The sequence below is a fragment of the Pithys albifrons genome, chromosome 28 (genome assembly GCF_047495875.1).
Source record: "Pithys albifrons albifrons isolate INPA30051 chromosome 28, PitAlb_v1, whole genome shotgun sequence".
Lineage (NCBI taxonomy): Eukaryota > Metazoa > Chordata > Aves > Passeriformes > Thamnophilidae > Pithys > Pithys albifrons.
Genome location: NC_092485.1, coordinates 4,141,715 through 4,156,437, shown reverse-complemented (window position 1 = coordinate 4,156,437; position 14,723 = coordinate 4,141,715). Strand labels below are relative to the sequence as shown.

Sequence of the window (14,723 nt, the reverse complement as noted above, 5' to 3'; positions counted from 1 at the left end):
GTTGGACAGGGCTTGGAGCAACCTGAGCTGGTGGAAGGTGTCCCTGCCCATGGTAGGGGTGGAACAAGAAGAGCTTTAAGGTCTCTTTCAATCCAAACCACTCTGTGATTTGCACTTACCCCTTTCTTGCTGGTGGTACTCAGTAAGTAAATATTCCTCACCTTCCACAATAAATGCCACACATCACATGTCAGAAAATAAGGACCCACACAGGAGGGTTTTTTTTAACCAGTAAACTTTATTTATATATAACAACAGTACAAAGTGAGTCCTTGGCTTGCAAAATAGGAGTGTTTCATATTTACACTAGGTACACAATAATATATTAGAATAATAACAAAACCCCCTTTTTTTTCCCTTGGAACATTTTTAAATACTTAAACTTTCTTACATTTTTTTTCCACAACACTTGTAAAAACAACAAAAAACAGACAATCATCTTAAAAAAAATATAATACAGAACTCCAGTGTGTCAAGTATAATGGGGAGGGGAGGAGCCAGAGAACGACACGGTGGAATGGGTACGGATACAAACCAATTCCTTATTCCTGCCAACACACACATCCCCTAAAACTGTGTTGGTTTTAAAGAGGAGGGAGGCAGAAGAAATCAGAATCTGTTCCATGGCTGATACCTCTACATTCTGTGATGGTTTGGGGGACTCCAGAAGTTTAGTACCTGTACATTCCCTTCCCCTTTCTTCTCCTAACAGCCCCCAAGGTGCCATTAACACCAAAACACTCATCAATAAGAGAAGGACATTTTACTGCATTATCTTCTGAAGCCATGAAATAATGTGGCAAAATCAGCTCATTTTCCTTCCGACGGCTCCTCTTGCAGGTGCATCTTCGTGCTGCCCAGTCCATGGGATGGAAACATCAGATGGAGGAGCTGTTGCATAAATTTCCAAGCTTATTTGCAATAGAGGTATTAAAAATCTCAAAGGAAAGGCCATACAGGAGATCTTCTGTTTGATTTGGCAGCCTCAGGAGGCCTGGAGAGTTTGGGATATTGTCTGTGCAATGGGACGGACCCTGCAGGTCTTCTGAGCGTGTCCTTCAGCGCTACAGGAACGTCTGTTTAGTCAGTATTATATTCCACTTTTACAAAGAAAGGAGAGGAATGGGTAACACAGGGGCAAGGGGGGATCTGAAAGAACAAGCACACAGACAATGCTCACAGCACAGTCACACCACCTTGGGCTGTGGCTGAGCTGCTCCTGGTGCCACCACAGCCATGTGGGCACAGTGCCCAGGTGGGACTGCAGTGGCTTTTCCAGCAAGGGAGCAGTTGGGCTCTGCCACCCCACACTGCCCTGCTCCTTCACCTCCCCATCTCTCAGCACCCACCAAAGCACCCTGAGGTGCAGGGCATGCACCACACACCTCCAGTTTTCTTCCAGGACCCAGGAAGGCACCAGGGACCACCCACAGCTGGGTCTCAGCTCCCTGCCGTGCCCAGAGCTGGAGCACTGCCTGAAGCTGGAGGTTTCCACAAGGAACAGAGGCCTTGCACAAAGCCTCCCAGGCAACCAAAATTGGTTTGAAGGCTGCCATCCTCTTCCCCTGTAAATGTAACCTGACCAACCTCTTTACATTGCACATTCAGGACTGCAGATCAGCAAATCCTGAATGGCACCTTTGCAGCACACACAGGCATCTTTTACTCCAGTTATTTCCCCATTGAATGTCTAATTAACAAACCCAAGCCCAGGCAGGTGTTGGGTGCCCTCAGAGCTGTCCCCAGTGCTTTGCCTGCAGCCTCTGCCCCACTGGTCTCAGTGGTGTTGGGTGAAGGCACCAAAGTCCCATTCAGGACAGATGGGACTGTGCCCCAAGCTCCACCTCCCCCACAACCATACACAGTGTCACAGCTCCCTGCACCATTGGCTTGGGATTTATGGGTCTAATGTGGTTCTGGAATATGATGGCTGAAGCTCTGTGGCATTTTAATACATCCTTGATGCCAGTTATTTGCCCTTCTCTGAACATATTTTCTCCTCTCCAGGGTACAGTCACACGTGAGCTCTCCCTGACGGCCCAGCTTTTTCAAGTCAGTCTATTTTAGTTCCATTTAGTTTGGTGAGCTGAGTCCCCGTGACAGGTGAGCTCTGACAGTACAGGAAACTGGATGGAGAAGAGCCAGTGACAGGCGAGAACGTGGCTGGGCTGCTGCCAGGGAATGGGCTCGAGGCACAGGAGAATCACAGGGACTGTGCCAGGACCTGCTCTGCCCTTTGCCAACCTGGGTGAGGGCAGCAGGCAGGTCAGCCTCCCTTATACCCACTGGCTGCTTGAGGCTCCTGAAAATAAGACCTTGTGCCCACTGGAGTGCTCCAACCCTTTCCACACAGACATGAATGACTTGCACTGAGGCGCTCGATCTGCATCGTTCAGAAATGGCCTCAGAGCTTTAAGCTCTCTTGCTTTTGTCCTCCACATGCCCACCCAAATTGTTTCCTACATTATGACATTTTTGGTGAAGTCCAGTTGAAGGTAGGAGAGAGAACTTATGTGGGGACGGGCCCTCAGGATTTAAGACAGTGTGTTGAAGGCACTGCTGTGATGAAGGTCTCTGTTGCCACCGTGTCAGGTGGCTGCACTCACCATCCTCAGAGTGTCACAGCACCGAGACCTGCAGGAAGGCATCACTGTCCAGCATGGCCATGTCCAGCCTCCTTCAGGGGTAACCACGTGGGATTCTGCCCACCAGCAGCAAGGCCATGGCAGCAGTTTTGTTTCTCAGCACTGGTCCCCATGGTGGGTCTGCACACAGCTGCAGACTGGTCCATGCTGGGTCTCACAGGGTTTCCAGCACTCTGGCTCTGCTGATCTCTCCTGCCTCCCTTTAAACATAAATTCATCCTTTATGGCAAAGTGTGGACCACTTGATGTCCACATCCTGCACACTTTGGTGGGCTGGAGTGCTCCACAGCGGGGCTCAGGCGGAGACAAAGCTTGCCTATAAGTTAGACTCTTGTATATGGGTTTTTAATAAAGGCTTTCAAGGTGGAGAAGCGTTTGATTAGCACCTCGCTCCCCCTCGGAGTGGGTGCTTTGATAGCTCATGAGCAGAAGATTAAACAGAATTATTTAAGCAGTGACACCAGGCAGAGAGATTCCAGAAAATGACGTCTCCCACTTTGATGTCGAAATACCTGAAACGAAGTGAACTGGAGACTCTGAACACCAACCGGCCTTGCAGGAGGGAGGGGGCAATGAGAGGGATGTGAAATCGTTTCATCTAAGGCAGCTGCCCCCTCCTGACCAAACCTCGAGTCCAGTTTGCTGCAAGTGCAAAGAAAATGCTGTTTTGAGATCCGAAGCTCCCTATTCCCAAAGGAGTGATGGAAAAGATGGATGCAAACAGGGCAACAGATTACAAGTGCTTTGCCCCAAGAGGATATGTTGCTTCATTCCATGTAATTGCCTGTAAAGATCCATAATTAATGTCATCCACCATGGGGAGGTACTTGGCAGGTTATTTCTAGGCGACTCTTCCAGCCAGCACTGTGTCATTCCCTCCACTGTCCTGATGCTTTTCCAGATGATGGAAGTGGAGATGTTTATTCTGCTTCCCTCAGAGTTCAGTCAAAAGTATAAGAACTTATTGGTTTGCGAAGTGCTTCTGCTGCTTTTCCTTTTCTTCTCTGCTCAAATCTTCCCATAGCAAGGAAGATCAGCTCAGTTGTCCCCTTCTCTCCTTAGTGCTCTCCAGAGAATCCAGGGGATGGTTGGGGACCTTGACTTCTGCTGAGAAAATAGAGGGCAGTGGGGAATGACCAAACCTTGGCTTATGGGGTGCTCCTGGCCAGAAGGTAGAGAGCAGAAGGAGGAAAGGAAGCTTCAAAGGGCTATGCAAAAGCCTCTCAAAAAGATGTAGAGAAGAGGACCATGAGGGCTGGCTTGGCATGCAGTCACCAGACCCAGGTGATGCAAAGCCAGGCCTCTGCTTTGGGCAGTAATATTTTGTGAATCCTGCAGAGATAACTCTTCAGACTAACATTCAGAAGTGTTTGGAAACTGTTTGGGAACTATTTGTAGTGTTCTCTTTGGGCTTCAGAGTACCATGAGAATTTGGTGAATGATCTGATTATGAACACCCAAAACAACAATCACAGCTAGAATATAGACCTGGAAATGCCTCACCTAAGCTGAGGGATGGATCACTGGGAACAGCAGTAACAGAACCAGCAAAAACCCTCCAGGATTTCAAAACCTGGCCCTCTGCAATGTCCTGTGAGACCCACAGCAAAGAGCAGGCCAGGCTGGTGGCTGCTCCAACAATGTCCCCAGTGCTGGGCCCCACAATACCTTTAATAGGACAACCCAGACCTTTGCACATTTTCTGCCTTTGAAATCAGATTCACTGTGCAGGGGCAGGATCCCTGAGAAGGGAACTCTCCACTAACAGGCAGTACAAACCCTGCTCTGCCTGTCAGTCTCTGTTTCTGATGCTTTCTCCCTGTCTCAATAAATCCAGTGCTCAGGCTGTTGTAAATGTCAAGAACTTATTGCACAAGGTTGATCACTGTCATCAGCATTTTCCTCCAGAATATTAACAGGACCCAGAGAAACTCAGAGAAGTGGATTACCAAAAGAAAGACTTGGCATGGCTTTTACTGAGTGGTAATTAAACCAACAGGTTTCCTGAGTATTTCTCTACATGCTTTTCTCCCCTGTTGCTGGACTGCAAGAGACCAAAAGCTGGCAGCTCTCTGGTGCCCAGGGAGCCTGTGGTGACCCTGCTGGGCTCCTCTAGGCAGGAACAGTGGAGGAGGGGATGAATATGAGAATGGATTTTCCTTCAACCCATGCTGGCTGCAAACTAAGGTCCCAATCTGGTGTGGCACTGCGTGGGCAGGCTGAGCAGATGCCAGGAGCTATATGGGTGCTATTGCCAGGCTCAGGCAGTCAATCCTTGTATTTCCATCAGACCTCATCACCCTGCCCTCCCCACTGCAGCCTGCACACACATCACTATTTACTACAGAGAGAAATATTTACAGCGTTCCTTCCCCTCCTGGCACTCTACAAAGGGACACACATAAGCTTTGGTGTCTTTGAAAGTAATAACACTCACAAACATTTGCCTGTCACTGGCCACAAGAACATGTGCCGTGGGGGCCAGCAAGGAACTGAAGAGAACAACGAGACACTGAGACAGAGACACGACAGCAGCGCTGGCTGGCCCGTGGGTGCTGGTTAAGGTTTGCCCGTGCCCAGAGCAGAGATTTCTTTCCTCTTCCCAGTGGAAATAAAGAGTCCTGGCCCTGGGCAATGTGGCTGAGAAACCCAAAGGGAGTCTGTTCCGATGGACTCCACACGTCAAACAGGAAAGCAATAAATGTCTCCTCTCGAGATGCCCAGGCCTTTCAAGTATCAGCCACTGTAAACATTGGGGCTATGTTGGGTTTTACTGCAGGAAATGTGAGGAGGCTGCAGGAAACCCCCCAAAATTAACCCTAGAGGCATCATCTCAGCTCTGCCTGGAGGGGTGAGGGCACATGGCCAGCTCAGCTCACGTGGTACCTGCAGGAACCAGCAATGGGATACTGAGTGGATCACTGCTGGATCACCATGGCCATGCTGGACACTGGCAGAGCACTGCTGGATCACCATGGCCATGCTGGACACTGCCAGAGCACTGCTGGATCATCCCAGCTGTGCTGGACACTGGCAGAGCATTGCTGGATCACCCTGGCCATGCTGGACACTGCCAGAGCACTGCTGGATCACCATGGCCATGCTGGACACTGAGTAGATCACAGCCAGATGACCACAGCCATGTTAGATCAACATGGCCATGTTGGATCACCATGGCCATGCTGGACACTGCCAGAGCACTGCTGGATCACCCCAACCATGCCTGGCACAGAGACCATCAGTGCCAGATCACCACACCCACTGCAAGGTGGAACAGGAGTGGAAAAGGGAAAAGCATTTAAATCCAGATATTTCCTCATTCAACAGTGAATGGGATTTAAAAAAAATATATATTGACACTATATAAATACATCGATAAAGCTGGATTTCAAGACAGGTTGGATGATCTGATGGTTCTGCAATTCAGGTAAAGTTCCTCCTAGTGCTCATGAGTTACTCAGCCACTGAACTATTTTTGGGCTAAACTGCTATTTCACTTGTGTAAAAAGGTGTGGTGCAAACTTGTGCTGATATTCTTTTATAAGATCCCAAAAAGAAGACAATTCCGGTTTTCCAGATGTTCCAATTGGTGTGAGAGTCCGTTTGCAGAATGTCTGAGCTGTGTCCTCAGGAGGCTCTAGAGGACAGGATTCAGAGCTGATCCTTCTTGCCAGGATTATCTCTATGGCCTCTGTGGTTTTTCTCTATTTATTTTTTTTCTTTTTCTTCCTTTTTTTTAAAAAAAACCCCCTTTAAATAAAGTTTTATTTTCTAATATACATCAAACAATTTTCATGCAAAGCAGCAGTCATGGAGACATCCAGGCTTTCCAGGTTCCTTCTTTCCATGTATGCTTGAAAAATGATCCACCTTGATTGGACTTTGATTGAGATGTTTTATCTTCTTCTCTTCCTGCCTTTCAGACTGGATCCTGTATGATTTTTGAACACAGTCAGTCCTTGGGCCAGTCTCTGCTCCATCCAGAAGAGCCTTGGTGTGTTTGTCCAGTGCCTTCCTTGCTTGTTCTCCCTCCAAGTTCCCGAGAGTCCACGTGATCCTCTGCCCTTTGCTGTCCTTGAGCACCACGACCTTTCTTCAGCTCTCAATAGACATGGCCCCAATAAGTTGCTCTACTTTGTAAGCCAGTCGCTGCCTACGCGCCTGTTCGTCCTGCTCCAAAGCCCCGATGAGCTGGTGCAGAGAAAAGAAAAAGGGGGAAAAAATAAGAAACAGAGAAAGAAATCAGTGTGTGAGAGGGGGTGGAAGAGGTGGGTGGGCAGTGAGATGTGAGCAACTTGAAATGGGGAGGTGTGAAACTCAAATAAGTGGCAAAGCTTTGCCGCGCTCGTTGGGTTGTTGGACCACTCGATACCCACATGGCAAAATCATTCCCACTCCTGTACCTTGAACTCCACAGTTCTTGTCTCATTTAGCACAAAACTAATGAGAATTTTAAACCCTAATCAGAAAATAGCCGTGGCATTGTATCACAAATGCATACATGCAATTAAATGACAAAACCCTTCCTTTTAACGGACATAATTGCAAAATAAGTTCTTCTTGCAGTGAAATGAAGGGGTGGAACAGATGGCGAGAACTTGGTTTCAAGTGATGCATTCATTAAAGGAGCTCATGCTGCCAGGGAGTCTTTGCAAACAGGAGTCTGCATCACTGCAACATGGGATTTGGACCACACTGTTCACAAAAGACAGGGATGTTTCTGGGGAGCTTCACTGGGTCATGATGATTTTCCACTGCATTAAGGAGTGGGCTGCACTGGGTGTAAGTCAAGGCCAAGGAATCCAGGTGCTCCCACAATATCTTAGCTCTCAATCCTCCTGGGATCGTGCTCCAGGACCCAAACCTCTTTGTGCATGAAGAGAACAGCGGGACAGAGGCAGTGCCAGCTACAGTCATGCTGCAGCAAGGGAGGGGGAAGGACCTATGGGTGGCAGCAAAAGGGATCACTGCACAACCCACCATTGCACTGAAGTTGCACCTTCTCTCCCACATTCTTGCTGCGGGACAGCATCACCCCAGGGCACACCCCAGGGCACACCATGGCCCCAGGAAACACCACTGCCCAGAGGACACCATCCCTCCAGGGGACACCACAGCCCCAGGGGACATCACTGCCCAGGGCACACCCACCTCTTCGCTGTATTTGCTGACATAGGAGTAGATCTCGTTGAGAGCACTCAGCATGTTGAACTCCACGGCGTGCAGGCGCGACTGCTCGGCGAGGTAGGCGTTCATGTCCTGGTCGCTGATGGCAGGGAGCTTGGTGATGTCGGCGTAATACCTGTGGGGAGGAGAGGCCAAGGGAGGGCACGTGAAACACGGAGGCTTAAAATGCTCCTTTCCCACTTGGGATTTAAACTGAGCTCTGCAGGGAAAAGAACATCATTTGGCTTTAGGTTCACATCTAGAAAACAGGATCCTGGTCTGTAACAAGCTGAAAATAAGAGCAGCGATGCTCGGCGGGGCTGAGCTGTGCTGTCAGCTCACTGCAAGAGCATCATCAGTGATCCTTGTGAGCCCCTTCCAACTATTCTATACCCCCTTCCCAATGTTCTATTCTATGATCATCAGCCATGGGAGGTTGGGCAGGCCCGGAGAACCCCACACTGCTGCCCACCTCTCCACCCAGCTCTTGTAGCTGGGGATGTCCTTGGCATACAGCAGCTTGTTGGAGGGGGAGTCCTTGCCCAGGCGGTGCTCTGAGGTGGAGCAGGAGTCCATGAAGGTCTGAGCCACGACGGAGAGACAGGCGTCCGTGATGCTGCCCTTGTGGATGTCGAACACGAACTGGGGGTTTTTGATGACGTTCACCCAGAATCGGAGAGGGAGGCTGGAGGGAGAGCAGGAGACAAAGCTCAGTGTGAAAACAAAGGTAGGAAAGGGCTGTGGATTGTGTTTCCAGGGAGCACACAAATGGTGGAAGAATGAGAATAGAGGAATTTGAATAGAAGCTGAGCCAGATGCATCAAGCACCAGTTAGCCCAGTGCTGCCCAGACTGCTGGTGCTGGGTCCTGCCATGCCTGTGCTGGGCATTGCTGCCCTGGGAGACGCTCCAGGCTCTGATCCTGCACGGAGCCGTGGAGGAGGTGAGGGGCAGAAGGGCAGGCTGGCTATGCCAGAGCAGAGTTGGGCAGGGTTTGGGGGCACTGGGGGAGCATCTCCATGAGCAGCCCATGAAGCTGAGTTCGATTGGGAGGGTGGCTGTGGTGTGAGGTGAGCCCAGGGCAGCCGCACTGTCCCCCCACACTAATCAGCCCCTGCCCAGCCACGCCACAGCTCGTCAGCTGCAGGAGGTGCAGCAGCATCAGAGGCTTTGTCCCCAAATCCCGAGGCCTTTGCAATCAAAGGGGAATTATTATTCCTTTTTTTCTTTGGCTGTATAGCAGGATCAAAAAAACAGCTGCTGCTTTCTATTACCTTTCAAGTCTCAGCTCCCTGTCTCTCCAGCCTTAACTCTTGCTGCACTGCAGGCGAGCAGCTCAGCCACATCCCCAGCATGCCCAGCTCCCCCTTCCAAGCCTCCACTTGCTCTGACCTGCTCCAGTGGCACAAGCCGGCACCCACCTGCCCACCAAAACTCCCTTCCTAGGAATGCTGTGGATCAGCCAAGACCCCCATGCCCTGAAAAGAAGGAAGGACCTTCTGGGCTCTGATGCCTCTGGTCTCAACTCTGAAGGTCACTGTTTTCTTTTTTTATTCCTTTAAGAACTCTCATAATTTCTTGTTAATTCTACAATTTTTATCCCAATAACTCCTTTTTCTAAGGCTTACAATGAATTGTTTGGAGCTTCCCACAGCCCTAGTGGGGAGCCTGGCTTTTGCAGCCATAATGATTAGAGGCCTTTTAAACCACGAGGAACTCAGGGGGAAGGAATACAAAGTCTTTAGGGAGCAACCATTTGTTGTGCTGTTTTCCATTCTTGCAGAGGTAAATTTACAACCCATGGAGCTTATAATCCTAAAATAACAGCAGAGGCAGAGATGTGAGAGCTCTTATTGTGTGGAGAAGGTTGAACTTGCTGCAGCCCATGCTGATGGCATATGAGACTGGCTCTTTCCTCCTGTGCCACCTTCTCCTAATGCCCAAATGCTCCAGCTGCTGCACACAAAGATGGGAAAGGTGCAGCCACTGGCTGAACTTTCCCATCTCAGCCAGTCCCAGCATTTGTGCCACACCAGGGTTGTGCAGGCAGGGTGATGTGGGTATGGAGTCCTGCTTCCCACTCACAGCATGACTCTTTCCAAAGTGTGGAAATCTGAATTTCCATTTTCCACCTGGGCAGAGGACTCACAGGTAGCTGGGCTTGTGCTTTAACACCCTTCTCTTACAAATCAGGATATTTTATGAACACCACTCTGGAGGGCAAACCAGGATCAAACCCCACTGCCACATCCACAGAGGACACTGGGGGTGGCATTAGTGCTGGTCAAAAAGCAACAGCATGGCTTTGTGGTACATCTCATGCTCTGAAGCTACTTGACTTCACAGAATCAGTGAGGTTGGAAAAGACCTCTGAGATCGAGTCCAACCTTTGACCTAACACCACCTTGTCCACTAGACCTGAGTGCCACATCCAGTCTCTTCTTAAACACCTCCAGGGATGGTGAATCCACCACCTCCCTGGGCAGCCCATTTCAATTCCCAAGTTCTCTCTGTAAAGAACTTCCTAATGTCCGACCTAAACCTCCCCTTGAGCGCAGCTCAAGACTGTGCCCTCCTGCCCAACTTGGTGGTCCCCAGCCTTCCCAAAGCAATTCCCCACCTCTGTTTCACCCCAGGGCACAGCTAATTCCCCAACACTGCATTCTGCCTGCCCCTCCAGCCCCCCTTTTCCCCTCTCACCAGTTGCTCTTCCACGTGTGCCTCACGTCCGTGTCGTGGATGCCGTGCTTGTCCGCCTGCTCGTCCAGGAAGTCGAACATGTACTTGATGGCGAGGGGGAGGGCACTGCCGCGGTGCACGGTGCTGAACAGCGTCTCAAACAGGTCATCCACGAACTTCTGCAGCGTGCCCTAGTGGGAAAGAAGGGATGGGCACACGCTTGGGCAAGCAGGGGTGGCAGGAGGGCACGCCAGATGTTACCAGCCCCTCAAAAGGAATAAGCAAAGTTGGGGTCTTTCCAAGTGGTGACTGCGCTGCTGGAGGATCCTGGGGGAAAGGTCCAGCCTGCAGCTACTCACGGCTGAATTTACTCCTTATTTCTAAGCTGAAACAATTATTTTTTGCTTTCCAAAGCACAGCTGTGTTAGCCACAGTGAAGAACACATGGGGAAAGGCAGGAGAACTCTCTCTGGTCAAGGAAATCAGGTAAATATTTAAAGGCACTACTGGATCTCTCCAACTCTTTGTTTTAATACTGTGCAAAACAATGAAGAATTGCAGCAATGGGCTTGAGTGTGAGATCATCTGAGCTGTGGTTCTGTTGCTGCTCCAGCACCCACCCAAGCCCAGGAAAACTCAGCAGGGACAGACCTCCTGGGAGCTGAGCATCACCAGGGGCTGCACAGGACCCTGGGCAAGTATCTAATGATGAACATTGCTGTGCATTTCTCAAGTGGATTCAGTGCATGGCAATTACCTTTGTGGCCAACAGCCTGGTCAGGTAGATCTCAGACACCATCTTACTGCCCCTGTCTCCTTCTTTTTGGTCTCCATGGTCGTGGTTTTTGACCAGGTGCCAGACCTTGACGCCGCTCTCCAGGTCGGGGGTGATCATGGGGGCCCTGGAGCGCAGGCTGTCGGGGCTGCCGGTGTAGCGGAACGTGGAGTCTGAGTGACAGGGGGAGAAGTTGGGAGAAGTTGGTCACACTCAAAGCAAACCCCTTTTCCATTCCCCTGTCTCTTCTCAGTGATGTCACCATGTTTGCTAACGGCCAAACCATCTGCACTGCCCTTTTTATGGGGTAATGAAATGCAAAAGCAGCCAGGCACCAACAAAACGTGGCAATTGCCAAAGATACGTGTTGGTCTGCACAGAACAGAGTCCCTCAGACTTGAGCTGTTCTCTGTTCACATGGACTTTCCTGCTCCATTCACATCCTTTGCTTATGTGAACTCCTCATACAGGTCCACACAAGACTCCTCCCTGAGTCACACACATTAACTCCAGGCACCAACTTCTGCAGCACCAGAGTCCTGCATTTAGTCCAGTGTTTTGCAAATAATTAAAACCCTCTCACCACAACCAGCACAAAGGGCAGAAGAAACTGCTGGTCTTGCCCTTGAGGCTTTCAGGAGAGCAGCAAAGGCTCAAGCTGAGCATCAACTACAGAGCCCCCAAGGCCAGTCTTGGACCCCAGCCGTGCTATCCATGGGCTGAGCAAGTCCAACCTCCTGCTGTTCCTCCTGTGCCTGTCCCTGCAGGGAAAGGAGAGCTCAACAAGCAGCAGCCTTTCCCTTAATTGCTCAGAAACCATGGAGGGATGTGACATATATTTATTTATGTACTTAACTTCCCAAAGAATGTGCCTCTCTGGATCCCATCCACGGTGTCTCCAAGCTGAGACACGAGGCTGAGGAGCCCAGCTGGGCATGGTGGGATTTTTCCTCTCACTTTTGTCAAGTTTAGCCTTTAATTCACTGCTCACCCTCCTCGTCAAGAGTACAGGGATCAATCATAAATCAGCCGAGGGAAATACGTAAGTCATTACCAAAGTAGCTGGATTTTCATCCCTGATTAAGGCTTAGATAAATGAGTACTCCAACTGGTATAATTAAGGAGACAGACAGGGGGACAGCAAGGGAAGCATCTAGTAATTCTATTTTTAAACATAGCTCTGTACTGATATATAACAGGGGAAGTAAATAAGTATCTAATTTAAATTCTGTCAGCACAATTAGAAATATTAATCTTAACATGAGCAATGATCGCTCATATTGGTAGTTTGCAAAAGCTTTTCCAGCTGACATAGATCAATGAGCTCTGAGGACTCAGGTTGTGTGACCCAGCCTTGGTTTTTCCATCAGCTGAAATGTGGGATATGCTGGACACTCAGGGATCTGCACCTCGAAGGGAGAAATGCCTTTTCTCCTGTTTTTTATCTAAAGACTCCCCTGTTTTTGGCTCCTCAGAATCCTTGCTTGAGGAAAAAACCAACAACATTATTTTGGGAGCTATAAACAATAGAAGGAGATGGGTTTGTCAGGAGACTTTTTGCTTGTAAAACACTCTGTAAAATGAACAATAATGAAAGATCAGCGCACCAGAGATTTTGCCACTGCTGCCTTTTATGGAAGCATATTATTACTATTATTGTGGATTTAGTGTTATAAACGCACACCTGGCACCTCACAGACTCATTTGCTCAGGCTGCAGCATCTTCAGGGACCCTCTGGAATGTGCTGAGCCCTGCTATTATGCAAATCCTGAATTCCCAGGTGTGCACATCCGAGCACTCCGTGTTAAGATTGCTGTTACCCATTTTGACCCATTAGCTAAGAACTCAGGATCCTCCACTTAAGAGAAGACAAAGGTGAAGGCATCAGGCTTTTCTGTCATGCAAGGGACACAAAGCTCCTTTCCTGCAGTGGAGCTCTGCATTTCTCACCCCCTCTGAGATAAACACCTTTCCTGGACTTGCCCAGGACCCACATTCCCAAAGGCTACTCATGGGCTGGCATTTCCTTCTCCCTCCTCTCAGCTTCTCTGGTCTTTTTGCTGTTCTGCTTATAGATGGAAAAGCCTTTGCAAAAACCCACCAGTAGCCAAGCACATTTCCCTGTTTGGCACATGGATGATCATTTTAGATCATGTGGGGTGGTTCTTTGGCAGAATCTGCTGATTTTCCCCACCTAATTCGTTCCAATGTCCAACCTCTACCCCTGAGCATCATTTCCCATCCCTTCTTACCATATCTACTAATAGATGTCCGGGATATGCTGGCAGAGGCAGGAATATTGTAGGAGGAGGTTTGCTTGGGAACGAGAGCCACAACCGAGCGGTCTGACACCTGGGGAGGCAAAGGGTGAGAAGATCAGTGGGATTCATGGTCCACACTGTGATCACCAGCTGCTGATCCAGCAAATTCTGGGAAGAGGGATGCCCAGGGTGGGCACAGGGAGCCACCCAGCACTCAATCCCAGTCTTGCTGAGCCCTGTGCTGGGTGGGCAGCAGCTCTACAAGCAAGAGACTGAAGGAAAGGAGTGATAAATCAAAGGATGTGTTGAAGACGCTTCTGGTCGTTCTGATTTAAGATTATGTTTTACCCAATAAAAATGAGAATCTCAAGAATTGTTGTGATCCAATTAAAGTAACAATGCTGAGGGAATAAAAGGGCTGTAATAACGCTATGGGCCATAAAACATTCCTATTAAACCATTTTTTATTTTAGCAATTTTTACGAACTTTAAAAGTTTGATTTACAGCTGAGCAAGTCATAAAGCCATTTTTCAGGGTATTTAATTGTTATCCCTTTATTGCTCCAGAGAAGGAATTAAACACTGGGAAGTCAAACTATAAATGAACATTAGTGCTAACAAGGTTTTGTTACAGCAGATTTTAGTAGCCATGTTTAATTTTATCCTCCCTATAAATCCAGTAGTCACTGGAAGTTTTCTAACTTATTCCCCTTAATTAAGAATCTGCAGGTTTACAGAGAATGGGCCTAAGTGGCTTTTAAGTTTGAACTTGTGACCTGTCGTGCAGCACAGCAAGGGAGCAGAGAAAAGAGTCACCACCTCTTGCCAGGCCTCAGCCAACACACTTTTTAAAGGAGCTGTACAAAAGAAAAGCCTCTTCATGTTGGAGGAATTTCCTTTGGGGTTTAATTCTCCATTATTTACCAGGAGTCTTGCAATGGGCTCAGCACTGACCCTTACACATGGGATGCTCCAGGTGGTTTTTGCTTCCCCAGCATCTCCAGGTGTTTGTACAACACCTGCAGCCACAAGGTGAGCTTCACACAGGGATCTGTGCTGCCTCTCCAGGCCATTCAGATGAAAGGTTTCATGGAAATGTGAGTTATTATTATTGCTAGTGATAGTGGAAATAATAGTCACTTGTGTTCCACAGCACAAAAGTGAGATATTTCTAAGCAAAACACTCCAAACACCTCC

General features: G+C 48.9%; 1 protein-coding gene across 1 annotated transcript in view; it reads right to left on the bottom strand.

The window, feature by feature from the left end:
• Positions 1-218: 218 nt before the first annotated feature.
• Positions 219-14,723, bottom strand: part of PLXNA2 (plexin A2) — a 169,127-nt gene continuing 154,622 nt past the window's right edge. Inside the window, exons 27-32 of the mRNA XM_071578509.1 lie at positions 13,518-13,617; positions 11,247-11,437; positions 10,511-10,680; positions 8,284-8,496; positions 7,797-7,947; positions 219-6,836 (exon numbers count right to left, since the gene is read on the bottom strand). Coding sequence (XP_071434610.1) covers positions 6,741-6,836; positions 7,797-7,947; positions 8,284-8,496; positions 10,511-10,680; positions 11,247-11,437; positions 13,518-13,617 — 921 coding nt within the window. The 3' untranslated portion in view covers positions 219-6,740. The remainder of the gene's footprint in view (positions 6,837-7,796; positions 7,948-8,283; positions 8,497-10,510; positions 10,681-11,246; positions 11,438-13,517; positions 13,618-14,723) is intronic.